General features: G+C 40.6%; 1 protein-coding gene across 1 annotated transcript in view; it reads left to right on the forward strand.

The window, feature by feature from the left end:
• The window catches only part of LOC126456582 (neuroligin-2-like), a 281,322-nt gene extending 273,392 nt beyond the window's left edge, over nt 1-7,930 (forward strand). The window contains exons 11-12 of the mRNA XM_050092327.1: nt 7,649-7,810; nt 7,859-7,930. Of these exons, the coding sequence (XP_049948284.1) occupies nt 7,649-7,810; nt 7,859-7,930 (234 nt within the window). The remainder of the gene's footprint in view (nt 1-7,648; nt 7,811-7,858) is intronic.
• Nucleotides 7,931-20,375: the final 12,445 nt, after the last annotated feature.

Raw genomic sequence — 20,375 nt, forward strand, 5'->3', positions numbered from 1 at the left:
TATGTGACATAACCAGTTTATTTATTTTAGTCAAACTGTACAATACTAGTAAAAATTTGAAACTGGTGATTGCTCCTTATTGGATTGGATTTTAAATCTATGGGATATATCGAGCTGTTCACTAAATAGTAGCAATGTACTAATCAGTCTCGTTACAGTGGTAACCTGGAACTGCCTATGAACAATGAACTGTGTTAGGTGTTTAGTGATATAGATATATTTTTATGTAACGAGTGCAGTGTCCTATGATGGATTCCCTGGTTGACTTTTGAATAGTACTTTTGTACCAAGCATCTCTGATTAAATGCGTGTCAAGTAGTAAAGCAACATTATTTGTTGTGAAGTGTGAGTCCTGCCACTGATTTTTTTTTGTGTGTGTGTGTGTGTGTGTGTGTGTGTGTGTGTGTGTGTGTGTGTGTGTGTGTGTTTTGTTCACTATTGGACATCACCACAGCAACAGAAAACGCTCATACAGCCATCATGCAAGATAAATGTATCCATCTGAAGATGAACTCCATTGCAATAAGCTGGTTATCATTTAACGAAGGAAAAAGAAGCAGTAAATTTCAGTAAACTGTCTGTTCACTATAACGAGGACCCTAACGCAGGTTTATGAAGAAGAGTCTCTTGTCTTTAATCTCAGAAGACAAAGAATCGTGTCAGATAGACAGCTTAAAAAAAAAAAAAAGAAATGAGATCTAACAGCAGATAATTCTTCGCAAGTTATTAGGAAACATGCAGTAGATGAACACCTAATTTTGTTCCAAATTGCTTGGTGTGTGCCACAGTACATAAGAAAAATACCATTCAGACACGGAGTGAAATATTACTTTGTGTATTACACGTATTGTGTCAACTTTATGGTAGAAATCCCTGTTCATAGTGAAAAACGTATCATAATCTCTTGCCTCAAAATAGCAGATTAGTTGTACAGAACATAATGTTTATTTCATTAATTATTAGGGAAACTTGTTGAACTAAGTGCCAAATAACATTTATCGAGATGTGTCACACACAGTATGTACGTCCATACCGTCAAGAGAAAAAAAGGATATGTTTTTGGCTATATTCGATGGTATTCAACGGATTTGTATTATCCGGAAGAAAGAATAAAAAGTATGTATTTTGAACGTAACGGGAGGAATGTATATCTAGCATAGAGATCTATACTGTATACCAATCGTTTGACAGGGACATAGAAGAAGCCGTTTTTCATGCTTGCTTTTGGGCAGAACACATCTCACACTTTTGCACTTAACGTATTAGAGGCTAGCGTTACTTATACATGCCTTAGTATGTGGCATACGTTTCAACTTTATATGTCTACCCATTCATGATTCCAGGCCAACAGGAAGACCCTATGGGTTTTAGAGAGTGAGTTTGCGAGCATTAAAATATGTGACATAAATGGCCGTATCTTTTGATTAGATTAGCTCAGAAACTTCAGTTTCTTGGCCTCCAAGGGACGGTATACTTTAGTATGTGACATGAATTTCAACTCGACACGTGTACCTGTTTCTGTGGAAAAGTGTTTTTAACAGTCTGGCAGACAGACAGAGGGACAACGAAGCGATCCAGGTTCCGTTCTTACCAATTGAGACACGGAACCCTAAAAAGGGGGAAACAAAGCTTTTATGTGAAGATACACTTATCAGCTAATGAAAAATAAGATGGATATACGAATTTAATGTAATATTTCCAGCGAAAACTTAATTTAGGAAAGGGGAAAAGGAAAACATAGTCTAATAATTTAATACTAAGCTTCCCTCTGTGTCATGTGTTTGTTGATTTCCAGTACTTCCGGCAGGATCACCTTTCTGTTTTTCTCATCAGAGTGTAAAACTTCTTGTTATACGTCATATGAATGGTTTTCGCTTAAAAGATGACCAGCAAAGGTTGAATCTTTTCTTCCTTTATCCCCATCTTTCGTATTAGATAAAGTAACTGCCACATATCAGCCTGAGTGCCCAGTAAATCGTGGATGTGGTTTCATACACCCCACTCTGTGCCAAGTGTTGGAATTCGTCTTTACTGTTGCTTAAAAACTTTGATATGCCGTTGGTGGCGAGACTTTAACCTTTTTGCAATGTCGCAATAGGTGATTTTTTTCAACAACTGCTGACTAACTGCTCTTGGCCAGCGTGCTGAAGTGGCGTAATTCTACGCGTTTTATTTTTTCATAGTGCATTATCAATCAGGTCAAAGACAGTTGGAAGCGGTGTGTTTGATGGTCTGTAGTTCTCTTTGAAACGCTGATTCAGATAATGGAACAGATACAAGGCGATTCACCATCGAATGGAAAACTGCATGTTTGTGGCTGTTTGGGTCTGAGAGCTTGCAGGGTTTACCGTATATGTAGCTGCGTTTTATCTGCAAATGCTAAATAAGTGCCTTCTTGTGCTAATATCTGTATTAAACCACAAGAAATTTACAGAAGAACTTCGCAGCCTCATTGTGAAGTGAATTTTCTTGTGTTGCGAGTTTGATGTTGCAGTAATACACCGTATTGTCTAGGGGTAGCGTCCAGAATACGATCCATCATCCAATAGCTGAACCGATGCTTAATCTTACAACTGAGCTGCTCTTTCTGTGAGAAAATCTGTTAGAAATTGTTCACAAAAATTTCAGATAGTATAGGACTAAGTGGTGTAGTGAGACCATCAGATTGACTTGTTCTGAAATTGGAAGTAATTCTGTTTTATACGTGTTTGAGCGAGAAAGATTATGTCATATAATTATATAATGTTTTACGCATATCTGTGTAGCTACGATTATGTCATATAATTGCCCCTAAGTACCTGTGAGCTTTCCAAAGGAGGCTGCCAAAAACTAAAAGACGTACAGGAAACATACGCACGCCAGTGGATAGAAAATTTCTTTAACTCTTAACTCAAATTTCAGGTGGTCGGTGTGGCGCGATTTGTACCGTGGAAAACGTCAGTACTTGTGATATTTTATTGACGTGCATTGCCGGAGAAAACGCGACAGCTGCTCACATTGCAAACCTGTTCATTTGGTTGCCTGTCTGCAGGCGCTAGCTAATTAAATGCGCTAATACGGAAAGGAATGGAGAAAAGGGTTAACAGTGAAACTTGAAGACAGCACAATCCACAATTGCAGGGTATAGTAATTCTGCCAAAATAATAGCTAGCTTCCCATTCTCCGAGGGACAGTGATACGTAGCAATAACACACAGCAAATCCCCACCTCTCTCTGATAAACTATTTTGTCACATACACGTCTCAGTGGCAGTGAAAGGCTTAACTCGTGAAAAGTACTAAGCTTAAAGTCTGTAACTCCTAGAAAACTCTCGTAAAACTTATGAAACGTTTGTGGTGTATATCTCTATCGTGTTTCATTATGTTCCTTTATCGACAATCTTTACGTCACGTTGTAGCGCACGGGTAAATAAATGTTGTACGAAACATTCGTGCAACGCTTGATTGAGATTTGTCGGGCACAGTACTTTGCGCAGTGGAAGTGGCACGTAACAATGAGTGCCGACAACGCCAGACTTGCATTCGTGTGTCGGTAGCGGGAGCAGGCAAATGCCTTAGTTAAAAACGGACTGTAGGGCATCTCAAGTCGCGCACATTTGGCTTGCTTTATGGAAGTAGTTCAGTAGGGGAACGGTGGCTAGTGTGGCATCTACGCCAAAACTGATATAAAACTTCTGTGTTTTGAAGTGAGGTAGAGGTGCATAAAACCTTTATTTGGATATTTGTTTTGGTGCTGATGGTGAAAGAAAGATTTGTAACCTAAATGACACAAAGCAAGAAAAGATTTCTAAAATTTTTAATTTGATATGTTAGAAAAAATGTAGGACAGTATGGCCCATACAACAAAATATAAGTTTTTAGATTAAAAAAATGTATTTTTATGATTCGCAAACAAATGTACTCTGGTTGTACTAGTATTAAAAGCACATGGCTATTGCACATTTAAGGTAAAAACTTCAAAGATAGACGTAAATTTTGCTAAGGAAAATAATACTTTGACTCATTTACACCATGAAAGTTACCTAAATGATAGCTGGATTATTTTTCGTAGTTGAAAGTAAAAAATAAGTTTTCATTGTAAATCTGTTTCATTACTTTTTTCATTTTGTAATAGTAGCAACAGTGATACACTGATTCTTCAATGCCTGCACAAAATTCATGTGCACATCAGTCACGTCTTTGACACTGAAGGCACTATTCTTAAAAAATTTCCAGACAGTGTTGCTCTGAAAAACTCCGTTTGAGATGTAATAGATGTCTGGTGTTCGCCTACAACTGCCCTAATCGCCAAGCATTTTAGGTCTAGGAACATTAAAATGAACAGCATTAGCCATTTCGTTTATTTCGCGTTCTGAAGCATGTGAAGCTGCTTCCTTCTTTGCGGTCTCAAATCACTTCTCTCGACCGGTACCGGCAGGCTTCCTCCTGAGTCTTACTGTCGTTCCCTAAAAACAAAACAAAAAGATCTGCTTTTATGACCATTATTGCACGACTTCGTTAAAGCCCATACCACCCCACTAACACTGCACAGTAAAGTATGGCGGGAAAGGAAACCGGCTTGAATGAGTGGGCTTTTATAAATTTACTACAATTTACATTAGATGACTTAAATATTAATACCGCTATGATAATATTACTTCTTGCCTTCCAATGTTTAACGTGTTGGCTGAAAATTACACCGTTCACCAACTTCGATGCTCAGCAAAAAAACTTACATTTGCTTGTGACAGAAAATCAACAGCCACATCACTCAGATTCTAGCAGATGTTAGAGTGACGTCTGCGCTTTATTACAAGCACTGCCTATTTCCTGTGTCTAGGGCCAGATCCAAGAAACAACAATTGGCCCTTACTTCACACCAGCCCATACTAACTGCCATTTCCCTATGAAAAGTTTATACCTACGAATCAGCACCGAATCAGCACTGTTTTTTGAAAGGATCGTTCTAATTAAATTCAGCTTGCCATTTTCTCACATGATATATTGAGAACTATGGGTAAATAGCAACAAGCAGATTCCATATTTCTAGATTTCCGAAAAACATTTGACACGGTACCCCACTGCAGAGTGTTAAAAAAAAAAGGTACGAGCTAACTGAAAAGGTTCCTAGATATTTGAGTAGCTCGAGAACTTCTTAAGTAACAGAACCCAGCACATTGTCCTCGACGGTGAGTGTATATCAGAGGCAATGGTATCATCAGGAGAACCTCAGCGTAGTGTGATAGGGTCGTTGTTATTTTCTGTATACATAAATGAAATGGCGCGCAAAGTGGGCAGCAGGCTGCGGTTGCTTACTGTGGAGTACAGGAAGGTGCCGAAAATGAGGGACTTTAGGATGATAGAAGATGACTTTAGACAAAATTTGTGGCTAATTAGTGAATGGCAGCTGGCTCTGAATGTAGAAAAATTTAAGTTAACGCGGATAAAAAAAATCGCTAATGTTGGCTTACAGAATTAGTAGTGACCTGCTTAACACAGTCACGACATTTAATATCAACCCTTAACATTTCAAAGTGATATGAAATGGAACGTGCACGTGAAGGTTCTGTCAGGGAAGACGAATGGCCGACTTCTGTTCATTGGGAAAATTTTAGGGAAGTGTGGTTCTCTGTAAAGGAGACAGCGTATATGACGACTGTGCCACCTATTCTTGAGTAATGCTTGAATGTTTGGCATCCGCACCAGGTCGGATTAAAGAAAGACATCGAAGCAATGAAGAGGCGGATTGTTGGATTTATTACCGTTAGTTTCGAAAAACGTGCGAATAATACGGAGATGCTTTGGGAACTTAAACATATATATCCCTGTAGGGAAAGTGACTTTCTTTTTAAGGTACACTATTGAGAAAATTTAGAAAACCGATATTTCAAAATGACTGCATAACGATCCTGGTGCCGCTAACATACATTTCGCATAAAAGATACGAGAAATTACGGCCCATACGGAGGCATATACACAGTCGTTTTTCTCACGCTGTGGAACGATAATAGAAACGACTAATAACGGTACAGGATACACTTCACCACGCATCCTATGTTGGCTTGGGGAATACGTATGTAAATACAGAGCAGATAGTTACATGAAAATACACTACTGGCCATTAAAGTTGCTACACCACCAAGATGACGTGCTACAGACGCGAAATTTAACCCACAGGAAGACGATGCTGTGATATGCAAAGGATTAGCTTTTCAGAGCATTCACACAAGGTTGACGCCGGTGGCGACACCTACAGCGTGCTGACATGAGGAAAGTTTTCAACCGATTTCTCATACACAAACAGCAGTTGACCGGCGTTGCCTGGTGAAACGTGGTTGTGATGCCTCGTGTGAGGAGGAGAAATGCGTACAATCACGTTTCCGACTTTGATACAGGTCGGATTGTAGCCTACCGCTATTGCGGTTTATCGTATCGCGACATTGCTGCTCGCGTTGGTCGAGATCCAATTACTGTTAGCAGAATATGGAATCGGTGGGTTCAGGAGGGTAATACGGAACGCCGTGCTGGATCCCAACGGCCTCGTATCACTAGCAGTCGAGATGACAGGCATCTTATCCGCATGGCTGTAACGGATTGTGCAGCCACGTCTCGATCAAAAATGGTTCATATGGCTCTGAGCGCTATGGGACTTAACAGCTATGGTCATCAGTCCCCTAGAACTACTTAAACCTAACTAACCTAAGGACAGCACACAACACCCAGTCATCACGAGGCAGAGAAAATCCCTGAGTCAGCAGATGGGGACATTTGCAAGACAACAACCATCTGCACGAATAGTTCGACGACGTTTGCAGCAGCATGGACTAGCAGCTCGGAGACCATGGCTGCGGTTACCCTTGACGCTGCATCACAGACAGGAGCGCCTGCGATGATGTACTCAACGACGAACCTGGGTGCACGAATGGCAAAAAGTCATTTTGTCGGATGAATCCATTTCTGATTACAGCATCATGATGGTCGCATCCATGTTTGGCGACATCGCGGTGAACGCACATTGGAAGCGTGTATTCATCATCGCCATACTGGCGCATCACCCGTCGTGATGGTATGGGGTGCCATTGGTTACACGTCTCGGTCACCTCTTGTTCGCATTGACGCCACTTTGAACAGTGGACGTTACAATTCTGATGTGTTACGACCCGTGGCTCTACCCTTAATTCGATCCCTGTGAAACCCTACATTTCAGCAGGATAATGCACGACCGCATGTTGCAGGTCTTGTACGGGCCTTTCTGGATACAGATAATGTTCGACAGCTGCCCTACACAGTACATTCTCCAGATCTCTCACCAATTGAAAACGTCTGGTCAATGGTGGCCGAGCAACTGGCTCGTCACAATACGCCAGTAGCTACTCCTGATGAACTGTGGCATCGTGTTGAAGCTGCATGGTGAGCTGTACCTGTACACGCCATCCAAGCACTGTTTGACTCAATGCCCAGGCGTATCAAGGCCGCTGTTACGGCCAGAGGTGGTTGTTCTGGGTACTGATTTCTCAGGTTCTATGCACCCAAATTGCGTGAAAATGTAATCACATGTCAGTTCTAGTATAATATATTTGTCCAATGAATACCCGTTTATCATCTGCATTTCTTCTTGGTGTAGCAATTTTAATGGCCAGTAGCGCATAATATCTCGTGTTGTTTTGCAGGGCGGCCAACATATCACGCAGATGGGCAATAACGTGGCGCCGCTGCCCACCGGCGAGTCGGTGTCGTCGGCGTCGCCGCCCAACGGGTCTGCGACGATGCACCTGTCGGTGCCGCGGCCGCCGCCGCCCCCGCGCAGCAAGAGTCCGCCCGAGGCGCAGCCGCTGCTGGCGGCGCCGCACCACCACCAGCACCAGCACCACCCGCACCAGCACCACCCGCACCACCACCCGCAGCCCGCGCTGCGAGTGCCCGCCGCCGCCATCGACGAGATGCGCGTCTGATGCCGGCTGGACACGGCCGTCTGACGCGGGCCCCCGCACCTAGCGCCGCCGCCCACGGGCCGCCGCTGCCTGCTCGTCAGCGCCCCGTCGGACCGCCTACCGGAGCAAGGCTGACTGGCCTAACACTACCCACTGTGTGCGTGCATCTGGCGTGTGCCGTCGCTCAGTCCAAAGCACTACGATTTGTGCCTCGTGGGGCATATGAGGACCTTTCCACTACCGCATTATTTATCTCTCTCTGAATGATGCATTGCTCTTTTAGGGGCTCCAAGGTTCCTCCGTTTTTCACGTCATATCTGCAACACCGCAGAGGCTTAGGCCGAATGATTAGGATACAAAATTCGTTTCCATTACGTGTTAGAACCAACAGAATGTCCCAGGCTTTCGATTGTAGGTTTCGATACTGAAAGAAAAGACGAAATTTCTAGCAAAATAACACTGTGGTGATTCAGAAGTATTCAGCAGAGTTATAATAACTACTCGATGAAACCGCGTGGACCACACGCTACAAACCGATCGTTCAGCATCCTCAACCAAAGACGTCACGCCAGAAATGGGGCAGATGTAGGGTTAGAATACTGTTTTCATGGTTGTAGCTTGAAGTAGATCTTCGGTTGTCTTCGCAAGGCGCAGTGTACCGTATTCTATTCCTTCCGCTACAGAAAACACAGAGCCGCGAATCTATCGTAGATTCTTCGCTGACCACTCAACTACAGTGGCAGACATTCGGTAGTAATGATTCTACGTACCTCAGTGTAAGTACATGTTATATATTCCGACACCATCTAATATTTCAGGCTGCTTCTCTTTTTAATCAGCACTGCCATGTAGTTGGCGAATTATTCTGAAAGGTGGTATTTATGTTCTCGTTCGAAACTGAGCAACTCCCCAGTTGCGTCTGGTACTACACATGTGTTATGGACTGAGTGTAATGAGCTTTCTGTTTGCATACTTTTATGTTATTTTTGTGTTTTACATAATTTCACCGTTTGAAGTTGAGACCCTTAGAAGCCAAGGGGTATAAGTAACAAAATTTTAGTTTTGAGTAAATTATGTTCGAAGTTGAGACATTCCAGAAAATTCCATTAACAGCTTAAGGAAAAAGTAATTATTTGCAAACTTTTGAAGATGTACTGCCTGTCTTTTCCAGAAATTTGTCAGTAATTTTTTATTACTAATTTAGAATCGTGAATCTTAGTGACATTAATATGAGCACTTTAATGGCAGGCAGTAACTAGTTACTTGAGTTGAACATGACTCAAAGTCTGTTCATTTTCTGAATAACAATCTACTTCTTCATGATTCTGGTTAACTGGCTTCAATGTCCTTGCAGTTTCACGGTGTGCAAGTTTCTGATAAAATTCATCCTGTTCTGGTGGCACAAAGGGAAGTAGAGTCTGTAGGTCTCTGTACTTCAGATATTTTAACTTACGTTTTTCATTATTCATTTCTGGAGCACGGAAGGCACTAATATTTCTCCCGCAATGATGTGCTTTCTTGTTACTAACATTTGGAAAATTTTCTTGCTCTTCACTGAGAGATTCTTTGTAACACAAGACGAAGGATCAGTTCTGTAGAAAATGAGGCTACTGCATTTTCCTCAAACCTTTCACTGAGGTCTTGGGATAATCATTGATTCCATTTCACGTGATGAAATCATTATCAGTGACCTGGACTACCTTGAGTTTCCTTCTGGCCTTGGAACTGAGCAGTGCCCACTCGTCAGGTGCAAGAATCCAAGGATTTTCCTGGTACCATTCTAAATAATTCCAAAATCTTGGTCAAATTGCATTCACGAATGGCAAGATGTCACGAATTTGTGAACTGCAATTTCAGTGTGTATTCTGGATAAGTTAATACCAGGACTTTACAATTTGTGTACTTTTATTTTGACCCCCAGAGTTGTCAATAAAAACTTTGATGTGTTTAACTGATGTTGGCAGTTTCGTTACATAGTGTAAAAGACAGGAACCAATATCTTGGCACCAACGAGCAGCTTTGCTCTCATACCAAATAGAGATTCTTGCAAGCCCAGAGACTACACCGTGTGTACAAAAATTCTGGTTCCACAGCTGTCTTGCATAATACGCTCTGCTGCAAGAAAGCATAGGTGTAGGGAACGTGCTCTGACAAAACATATTGCTACCTCCCAACTGTCATAGTCTGAAAAATTTTTGTCCTGTATTTTTCCTCTATAGCTGCCTGTCTGTAAGCAAATGTAATTCCCTTTCAGGCGTCAGGGTCTGAACATTTTTGGGTGTCCATGAGCTATCAAATTTTTCAAGCTCTCGCAAGTTACGCAAGTATTCGTATAAGGTGTGTGGAAACCCAGATTGAAGGCCCTATTAAACACAAATCTATAGTAACAGTCTTTAACAGATGGTTCAGTATTTTATGCACGAAACTCGTTATAGAGTCCACACATTTGCCACAGACGTGCACTTATTTTTAACTGTTTAAAATCATCTGTAACATCAACCAGCTGTGTGCAAAATAAAATGACAGCAATAAATCACGTAGAACCAATTACGAAGAACCAATATAATAATTTTAAATTAAATAGCTTCTGTTGAATATTCAGCCAGGAAAACAAAGGGCTGTTTGAAATCACTTGGTAGCCGAGAGATATACCCTTCGCCTTCGAAAGGGAATATGATTGTGTCTTAGCAGTTTTCCGTTCAGCCACTAAATGTCAACACCAGACTGATTGTTACACGTATCTCTTGGTCACGGAGATATGTGTTAACTACTGAAATCTACACTTACCTCTGAAACTGAAAATTTGTCGCCTATACCCCTTGCCTTCTGTGTCTCAATTAATCTTGGCAGATAATTCATGAACTTATGTGTCGAAACTTTGTTGTCACTGTACTCTTTTGTCACACCCTGGAGTAGTTTGTTTATCGTTCTCAGATGTCATTCGTCAACAATACAGGCAGTATTAACTCGACACACTTTTTGAGAAAAGCCTAGGTTTATTTAACTAGGCTACGGTTCTGCATGCACCTCTTCCCTCTTTAAATTCAACTGTGAGCACGGTATGCAAGTTCATTCTATCAGTGATTCTGGAAATGTTAGATTCGTGCATAGTGCATTAGCAATGACGATTTCGTGCGACTGCTCCACATAGTTTCTTATAGCATCACAAGCATCTCTACAAAATCGCTTGAGCTCTCAGAATTTTTGTTAATTTACTTTCACTGTGTTTCATAGATCCCACCACTATTTTTTGTACACTGTAGGATGGCTTACGCTGAATTCGCCAACAAGAGATAAACCACACATTTTCAGGGTGCTCTATAGTTAAATACAACAGATGGTAGAAAAACATTATTTGCCACCTAAAATTATTTGTTATAATATTATCAAGATGCAGTCATATACAATTACGCTGCCTTGAGTGGCTGATTCAGTCACGATGTTTAAATGTAGCTTCGCGATGTGTGTAAATGACTTGCCACTTCGTTACGAATCCGCAATAACGAACGCTTCAGCAACACTATTAACAGTCACAATATCATTTTGCATGTTATACGTTCTATTTCGGTTGTAATAATTTGCAGCCTATTGTTGAATTTAATTCGTATTCACTCTTTTAACTTCCACCATACTTGGATAATTGGCGTGTTTTACATCCTTGTTCGTTTCTGACGTGTTTCGCCCCTACCGTAGTTGTAATAGACGTAATGCAATTTAAAACTCATCAAAAATGTGGAGAAGTGTTAAAAATTCTGAAGAGAGCCATGTAAAATGCAAGACTTTATAAAATGACATACGTTGCAGAAGTATTAATGAATGGTTACTTTTAACCTACACGCAGCCACAAAATAATAGGAAAGCAGCTGTATTACAAGTACTTACGTCACTTGGTGCCGTATTGCTTCTTCACTTTATAATAAACTGGTGCGTTAGATTTTATGAAAACCATAAATTCTAGAATATATATTCTAGATCGTTGTAGAATACATGGTTTTGGTTCCAGAACCCCGTAATAATATGGATTTCTTAACTGTCTGTTCATCATTTTACCGAATAAGGACAAACAAGAGGACAGAAAAGGAAATCTCTTTTCGTTGTCGGTGCATACCCTAAAACGCATTCTTTAGATTTCTGCTAATGCTTGGAGTGGTCAGAGAGACCGATTATGCCGGTCTCGGGTAGCCTATGAAGGGACCGGTCTTCACTAAAACCATCGCCCTGGCCGTGTGAATTCAATGGCAATGTTGGCTCTGGACGCCCTACAGTGCTCGCGGAAAGATTGTTTACTTCGTAATGGTGGAGCACACATTGTTTCCAGGCGGGGAAACAGCTGCGGTCCAAATGTATTGGCCATCAGGTGCACCTGCCGCCCCCGCAGTGGACTGCGCACAGTAAATACACTGCCTCGGCCCTTCCCCAGGGCTCGGCAAAAACAAGGGCGTAGCGCTCTGCGGCAGCTTGAATGGTACTCAAACCCTGTGCTAGAATGGGACCTTTCCGAGTGCCCTTTATGTTCGTCCCATATTCCCACCAGCGCGCAACTTTTAAGTCATGGCCGATCAAAACTTCTTGTCCATTACATATAAAACGAACGCCTGCATGATAATTTATATAATGGTTAGCAATCACTGTAGATCTCATAGCAAATTATGTATGTATAAGTAAATAATTTTCGTTATACTAAAGAACACTGATGATGCCTAGCATAAGTAAAACATGTTTGGTTAGAAACAAAATAAACATTGAGTTGCAAAAGAGGGAATTTATCTTATCTTAGTAAAAACTGAATGTTACAATAATAACTGTCGTATTTGTTTTATGCCACCCACAATGAGCACTAAAGTGGCGAAGTACATTCACCATACATAGAACAACATGACACCGCAGCACTAAGTGTTTTACACACAGCCTGAAGTGCAAGTTACAAACAGACGCGACAGAATGCCGCCATTGGCTGATGTATCACGAGGTACACTTCCCCTTGCTACTGAACGCGTCTCATTGCTTTCAATGTGCGCACCACTATAAGGAAGTGAACTCCAATTGCCACTCGGATTTAAGTTACCTGTGCTTTTCTTTAATAAATTAGTGCGAATGACAGGATTGTTGTTTGTAAAAGGACGCGGCCGGCGTACTTCCCCCATCTGCGCTTCAGCTCCACTATAATGATCCCGTCGTCGACGGGACGTTAAAGCCTAATTTTCTTCCCCTTTCTGTCAAAGTAAGACGAATTTCTTTGTTTCTTTCTGGGAGCGAAAATTGAAGGACAAATGTTAATTATTTCTTTTAATGTAACGATTACGGCTATTGCGGAGCACATTTAGATTTAATCCGATGACAGTAGAAAGTTGGAAATCATTGCTTTACGAGGCACGCAACCACTGATAAAATATTCCGGTTAATGCTAGTTCAACCGAGGGACATGGTGTTCGAAATATTTTGGGGTGCATCTGTTGACGTAATGAACCTTTGCTGTGTAGCGTCTCAATTTCAGATAACGTTCCAGAGGTACTTGTATATTAAAGCCGGTCATGTTTACAATTTATATCAGCCTTTCAAAGAGTCGGTTGCTCTGAACAGGGGAATCTAACATATTATAGATATGCGTCCACTTTGTAGGGTCTTGAAAATAGCACATCGCTGTGCAGTCCACGGATAAAACGGCGACTGACTGCCAAAAGCTGTTATACGAAGGCTAGTTTGTACAGCTCTCTCTGTTGTCTGCTATAATCTATCAGTAAGGCAAAAAAAATGTCGTAACCTTGAACTCGTCGGTGTAAAATTACTACATAGTTTGGTCAATAATATTAGTCTATCCCTATCCAACTGATTCCCCTTTGATCGTCGTCTTCAGTTACTAAATGAATATAAAATAAAATAAAATTTGTATATTTCGACAAACGGTATTTACACTTGTTTATTTTGTACATCAAGGACATCAATATGCTGCTGCGTAAGTTGAACACATTGCCATTGGCATGTGTCATTGTCTATGAGCGTTTGTAAATTAGTTAGCAGTAATAAAAGTTGTGGGTCGGCAATGATGTTTAAAATGTTCTTCGTGAAAGTTGTTGTAGTCTTTAAATTGGAACTCTCTTAAGTGCTTTTTCACTGCATACCACGAACGGAGCTAGCTGATTTTAAGTACGTTGTAACAAAGCGACGCATAACAACGGCTGCGTCAAAAAATTTAGACGATTTTTGAAGGAAAAATTCCGTGAAATCCCCATTTCTGTAAATGGAATTCGTTGTAACATGGGCGACATTTCATTTGCATTTATCAAGGAAAAGATTGAGACAAACAAGTGAGGTCTTTTGCCTCAAGTAACTATTAGCATAGTACCTTAATTTATTATCCTGGTCTAGTCTTTGTGTGCGTAGCAATCTTGGTTGCAGACACCTCTGTCAGTAGCAGGTGACGTGAAATTCGCATGAATCGAGTCCCGGTATGTTTTTCAGTTTCCCTCACAAGTTTCGGATGTGGCACAGACGTACGAATGTGCATTTTGTATCAGAAACACTGTGATCCCTCGCTGCTGGTTTCGGTTCCCTTTCCTTGTTCTCTTCAGTGTCCAGTACGATTAACCATAAAGGTGTAAGCGAAGAATGTTCCTGTGGTTGAATAGGCAAAAAGACAATCTATACTAATGAAATATTTTTGACAGTGTGATTACTCTAGGGATACGGAAAGACTTACATACTTGTTACATTGACAGTCTACAAGTCAGCCTTATTCCTTCCATTCAGAGTGCAATTGTTTCGCGCAGACATATGCGTGCAGGAATCTAAAATAAGTTTCTTTCTATTTCAGAGTTAATCAAATGTTCAATCATAATTAGATGTAATATCATTCGTGTAAATAACTATTTATTCATACTGAAGAAAAAAAAAAGAGATTGAACTCAGATTTGTATGTGCACTGTGTTACCAGTTTAAGGTATCCAGTTTACTTACATGTAGCATCGAATAGTATATTTACTTGTACTGTCGTATTTATTTGTTGCGTTATGGAGTAACTTCAGTTTTGACTGTAATTACTTTCGGAGTTTTACAAGCATATTTCTTTGGTCTGACCGCGTGGAGAAGTGCGTGCCAAGTTGTGGCGTTAACTATGAACACATACATTTTACTGTGCATTCAAGGACTATATCACGATAATCAGCGTGTTCAAGAGAAAACTATACTGCACTAACATACTACTGTACTACCGTTGTGAAACATTCGAGTGGCTGAGTGAGTGAATGTATTGCGCATGCACTGATATTCGAAACAAACAATGTGTCGTTTGGATGTCGATTGTGCTGGAGGTAATTCGATAACATACGGAATAGTGCTACACTCACTTTTTCTAATTATTTCTGGGTAGAGAAGTGTTAACGGAAATGTTTGTTTTCGAGTTTGTTGTCCTTGAAAGCTTGAATGAACAGTATTACTTCATGAATACTATGATGAGAGCTGAAATGAATACTAATTATTTTTAAAAGACGTGTTCTCTCTAAACATCAAATTTAACATATACTGTAGTAATTGAGTGTTCATTATTATTGATATATAAACAAGTTTCTCAGGAGGAGACGGGAGACTTCCCGCCTATAAAAATTGGCGGCGAAAGAGTAGAATGTTAAATTTCCTGTTGTTGTATGGAAGGGTGAATCTTTGAGAAATATAACCATCTTTGCATTAAAACTGTGTATCCATGCACTTGTATTTCCGACGCTTTTTCTTTTGTGCCAATCATTTTTCATAGGCAATCCAAAGAAAACCACGGGTCTAAGCTTGCTGCCGTGTGGAAGAAAGAGACTCAAGAAACTAGCAGGTAAGTCTTCAGGTAACTGCATGGGTACTGGGTAAGTGCAGTAGACTCTGATATGACTCGCACTGCAGATGTATAGGAATAGTAGGAGCGACTTGTTGTCCATTTGTAACTGCGTAAGAGTATTAAAAATTCTTGGGTATTAATAAACCGCTTCAGCTGTAGTTAGTCGTTTATTTTTTAGATCACTGCCTGTTTCGTGGCATCTTCAGGTGAACATCTGAATAACAATAAATGCAGAATCCAGAAGGGATAACAACACTGAGACATCCAATGATACGATAATTTTCTAAATTTATTTTTAGATTTTACAAAATTAAAAAAATTCATATAAACTGTTACGTGTGAATATTAAAACTTTTATACTCACATAACTAAAACATAAGACAGCTGAGTCAATTCATTAATACCGAAGATGACTGCTGCTAGCTGTGGTGGCCCTACCAACAAGGTTGTCCAGAGAAGCATGCCAAGCGAGGCCATAAGGGCCTGCTTTAGGTTTTTAAATAACAGAAATCGTTTGTTAAAGTTAAAGCACGTATTAAATTCAATAAGATCTGTCTCGAAAGTGGTTGCATCCCAATTTATACAAAACATTGTCTAGGTCTGAACACTACGTTCGGAGAGTTATGACATGTTGCGTCATATGTGAAATGCAACGGGATTTTATTTAGCTCAATTATCACGCTAGTTAGCTGGCACCAGTATGATTGGTCCCTTGAACACTTTGGGGATGAAGTGGGACAGTTTAGAGACCGTATTAGTGTTACACATCAAAATAAAATGAGTAGGTTACTTAGTAAGGGCACCAGATTGTTCATCAGGATGTCAGTGAATGCGGTTAGGACTTTTATCCTAGGGCGCACAACCTTTCTGATGTTATTTTTAATGAGAAAAAAAACGTCATTTTTAGAGAAAGAATTGTCGTACAACGTCAATGATGTAACCAGTCAACGATAGTTTACTTCGTTGGTCTCCCACACCGTCTCTGCGCATGATGGTGCCAACCTAACCACTGTTGAACGCAATTAAGTAGCTGTTCGCGTCAATAAGATAATCGAGGGACGTCATAAGGACTACAGTGCCTCTGGTTTAGTCAAGGAACAATTTTGCAGTGGCAAAGCAGTTTTGGAGAGTATCAACAAGATACTCGGTGAGCAAAAGGCGAGCGCTAGTTTCTCGGTCGGACAATGGAAAAACAGCCGTTATTTTACATGAAGATCAGTATGTGATGAAAGTGCAAACCTTAGTAGCAGATAATGCAGTTCTTAAGTCTAATGTATATCCTATAAATAGATATTTGGTCAGCTTAAAAATGACCCTTAACACAACTACTAACTAAATCCGTTCATGAAGAAAAGCATTGCTCCAACGAACCCAGTAGCACAAAGACACCGGGCTGTGATTAACCTACATCAAGTCGACTTGCCGGCTCGTCCAGTTGTCAACGCCCGTATTGGGCTCGGTTCAGTACCAGAAGTTTCTTGCAAAGTACCTCGACCAAGATTACTGCCAACAGGTTTGCTTTAACATTCGCAGCTGCGGATAGTAGACTGAAAAACTATCTAGGTTTACCATATCCCCCCCCCCCACCCCGTCCTCCCCCAAGGAACTCATGGTGCATGGTGTCACTGAATCTCAAGAACATGTACACCAGTATTCCGGCAGATCAGGTACGGGATATTGTTGTTCAGAATTTAATGGCCCGTAGTGGACGGTCCTGCAACAAAATCAATTATGTACTCGAACTGTTGGAACTGGTTCTAAGATTGTTACTTCATATTTGGGGATGATATCTTTTTACAAAAAAAGTTATTGCAGTATGGTCCTCCTTGTCCCTACTGTCTTGCCAGTATATTCGTGACAGCTTTAGAGTGGACGCCATGACTCAGTTTCCAATATAAGCTAGCAAGATCCGTAACTTGTTACTGGCATATAATGACATTCTCCTTCTTTTCAAAGGGACACGTGTGGAATGTTGCCAGTTCGTGGACGAGTTGAATGGGTAACGCGAGAACATTCAGCTTACTGCTCAGCAGAATTAGGGGGTACGTTACCATATCTGGATCTTTTACATTGTGTGTAGAAAGCCGGATTTCGTATTTACAGAAAGGCAACCACCACTGATGTAGTGCTTTATAACTCCTCCAATCGCCCTGCTATTAAGTACAAGACGTCAGCCTTCAAGTCGCTCCTATACAGGTCCCGTAGTGTCCCGTTGTAAAAGGAAGCCCTCGATAGAGAATTTCGAATTCGACAAAGGGATTGACATGGGTATCATCGGAAAGATAAGAAGGAAAGCTAACTGAACGTGTTATCGAAAGTCGGAGGGCCGCTGGTATCACGTATCTTAAAATTCTATATGTCATCAATATTTCTGCAAAGATCGGCAGATAACTGCGCTTTAAAAACGCCGAACCGGATTTCCTCTTTCCTGTAATTAGTTGGCACAAGGATAGGCCGAGAGAACATGCTGCATTCTCAAAATATAATGCCGCCGTCGTATATAGCATCACCTGCAATGACTGCTCCATGCGGTGCATCGGACAAACTGGCAGGAGGTTTAGTAGGAGGTTTAAAGAACATCTTAGTGTTTCCGGCTTAAAACCTGCCATGAGTAACCACTTTTGGGAGTAGAGGCATTCCCTTACTGAGCTGCTTAGTAATTTAAGAACTTTACATCGGGAAAACAACGGTCATCCTTTAAGCACCTTGGAGGAGGTCGAAATTATGAGATCCATTCGTCATTTTCCACACCAAATACTGAATGGACAAACGGAGTTGAGGCACCATACCATTTTTGTAAATTTTGGCAGTCTAAGTTGGTCGACGTAATACTCTGTACTCCCTTTACCCAGTTCCCCTTCCTGTATTCGCTTTACCCAGTTCCCATTAGTTTCTCCTGGGCTTTTCCAATTTCCTCCTCCTTTCGCCCTCCCCTCCCCCTCCCCAAATCACCTCGTCACCTCCTACGCACCACCTCTTATTATATTAGATTTTGCAAAAATTCCTTTCATTTATACTTTTAAAAATTTTCTCAAGTTTTATCTATGGTTAAAAATTCTCAAAATCCACTACAGTCTTGGATCATTTTAACTACAAAAAAGGGGAAGAATTAAAAATTAAAAAACCATAATTTTTAGAATTTTAAGGTTCTTAAAGTTTATTCAGTGCATACAGCCGGCATTTCTGTTTCGTTGTCGTAATATATGCATCTTACGTCCTCTTTGAAGTCATTAAACGTTCAAGAGTTCCTTTAGGTTTGCATAGATTACGGGCGCTATTAATGAAATTACTGTTCCACTGTCACTATTATATTCTACAGACTGTTTTTCAAATAAGTTTTGTACTTTTTATCCCGGTATTTCTTGTTCCCAGTCACCATTCTTGTGTCCCACAAAAGACCACCATCAGTGCATGCGCTTGCGCGAGCCTTCTGTAAGCAAGCTGTAAACTTCATTGCCGTCAGTATGACGCAGCATTAGACCGCGTACGCTGTTCGCGATTGCGTATAGACCGGAGAAGCGGTAAGTGCGGTTTGCAGGTTCAGCTTTTCCGTCAATAGCTAATTACGTAACGGCTTTGGTCCAGATAGAATATCCCTGCATTTTGTTGCAAAAATATATTGGCTCTTCCTGCTAACCGCAAACTTGATCTTAATATTTTTTCACTTATTTTCACCTTACCAATGAATCACTATTGTATAATTTGTTCAGAATCCATAGACAATATTGGATTGGAATTCACCTTTTAGCGATGTTTGGTTCTGACGAGCAGTGAATGTTGGGTACGAATTTCCGAGCTTTCTGGCTCTATTATTTTAATTATGTGAGTACTAATACTGTAATATTCTCAGGTAAAATTTTTAATACTTTTTAATTTTTTTAAATCTTAAAATAATTGTAGAAAATTATCATATCAGTGGATTTCTCAGAGTTATTATTCTTTCAGGATTTATTGTAATACAGACTTTCACCTAAAGATGTGGCTTTTAGTGACACGAAACCGGTAGTGATCTAAAAATAAAGGACTAAATGCAGCTGAACCGCTTTATTAATGTTGTTGTTGTTGTGGTCTTCAGTCCTGAGACTGGTTTGATGCAGCTCTCCATGCTACTCTATCCTGTGCAAGCTTTTTCATCTCCCAGTACCTACTGCAACCTACATCCTTCTGAATCTGCTTAGTGTATTCATCTCTTGGTCTCCCTCTACGATTTTTACCCTCCACGCTGCCCTCCAATACTAAATTGGTGATCCCTTGATGCCTCAGAACATGTCCTACCAACCGATCCCTTCTTCTGGTCAAGTTGTGCCACAAACTTCTCTTCTCCCCAATCCTATTCAATACTTCCTCATTAGTTATGTGATCTACCCATCTAATCTTCAGCATTCTTCTGTAGCACCACATTTCGAAAGCTTCTATTCTCTTCTTGTCCAAACTATTTATCGTCCATGTTTCACTTCCATACATGGCTACACTCCATACGAATACTTTCAGAAACGACTTCCTGACACTTAAATCAATACTGGATGTTAACAAATTTCTCTTCTTCAGAAACGCTTTCCTTGCCATTGCCAGTCTACATTTTATATCCTCTCTACTTCGACCATCATCAGTTATTTTGCTCCCCAAATAGCAAAACTCCTTTACTAC

Source organism: Schistocerca serialis, chromosome 2, assembly GCF_023864345.2.
Source record: "Schistocerca serialis cubense isolate TAMUIC-IGC-003099 chromosome 2, iqSchSeri2.2, whole genome shotgun sequence".
NCBI lineage: Eukaryota > Metazoa > Arthropoda > Insecta > Orthoptera > Acrididae > Schistocerca > Schistocerca serialis.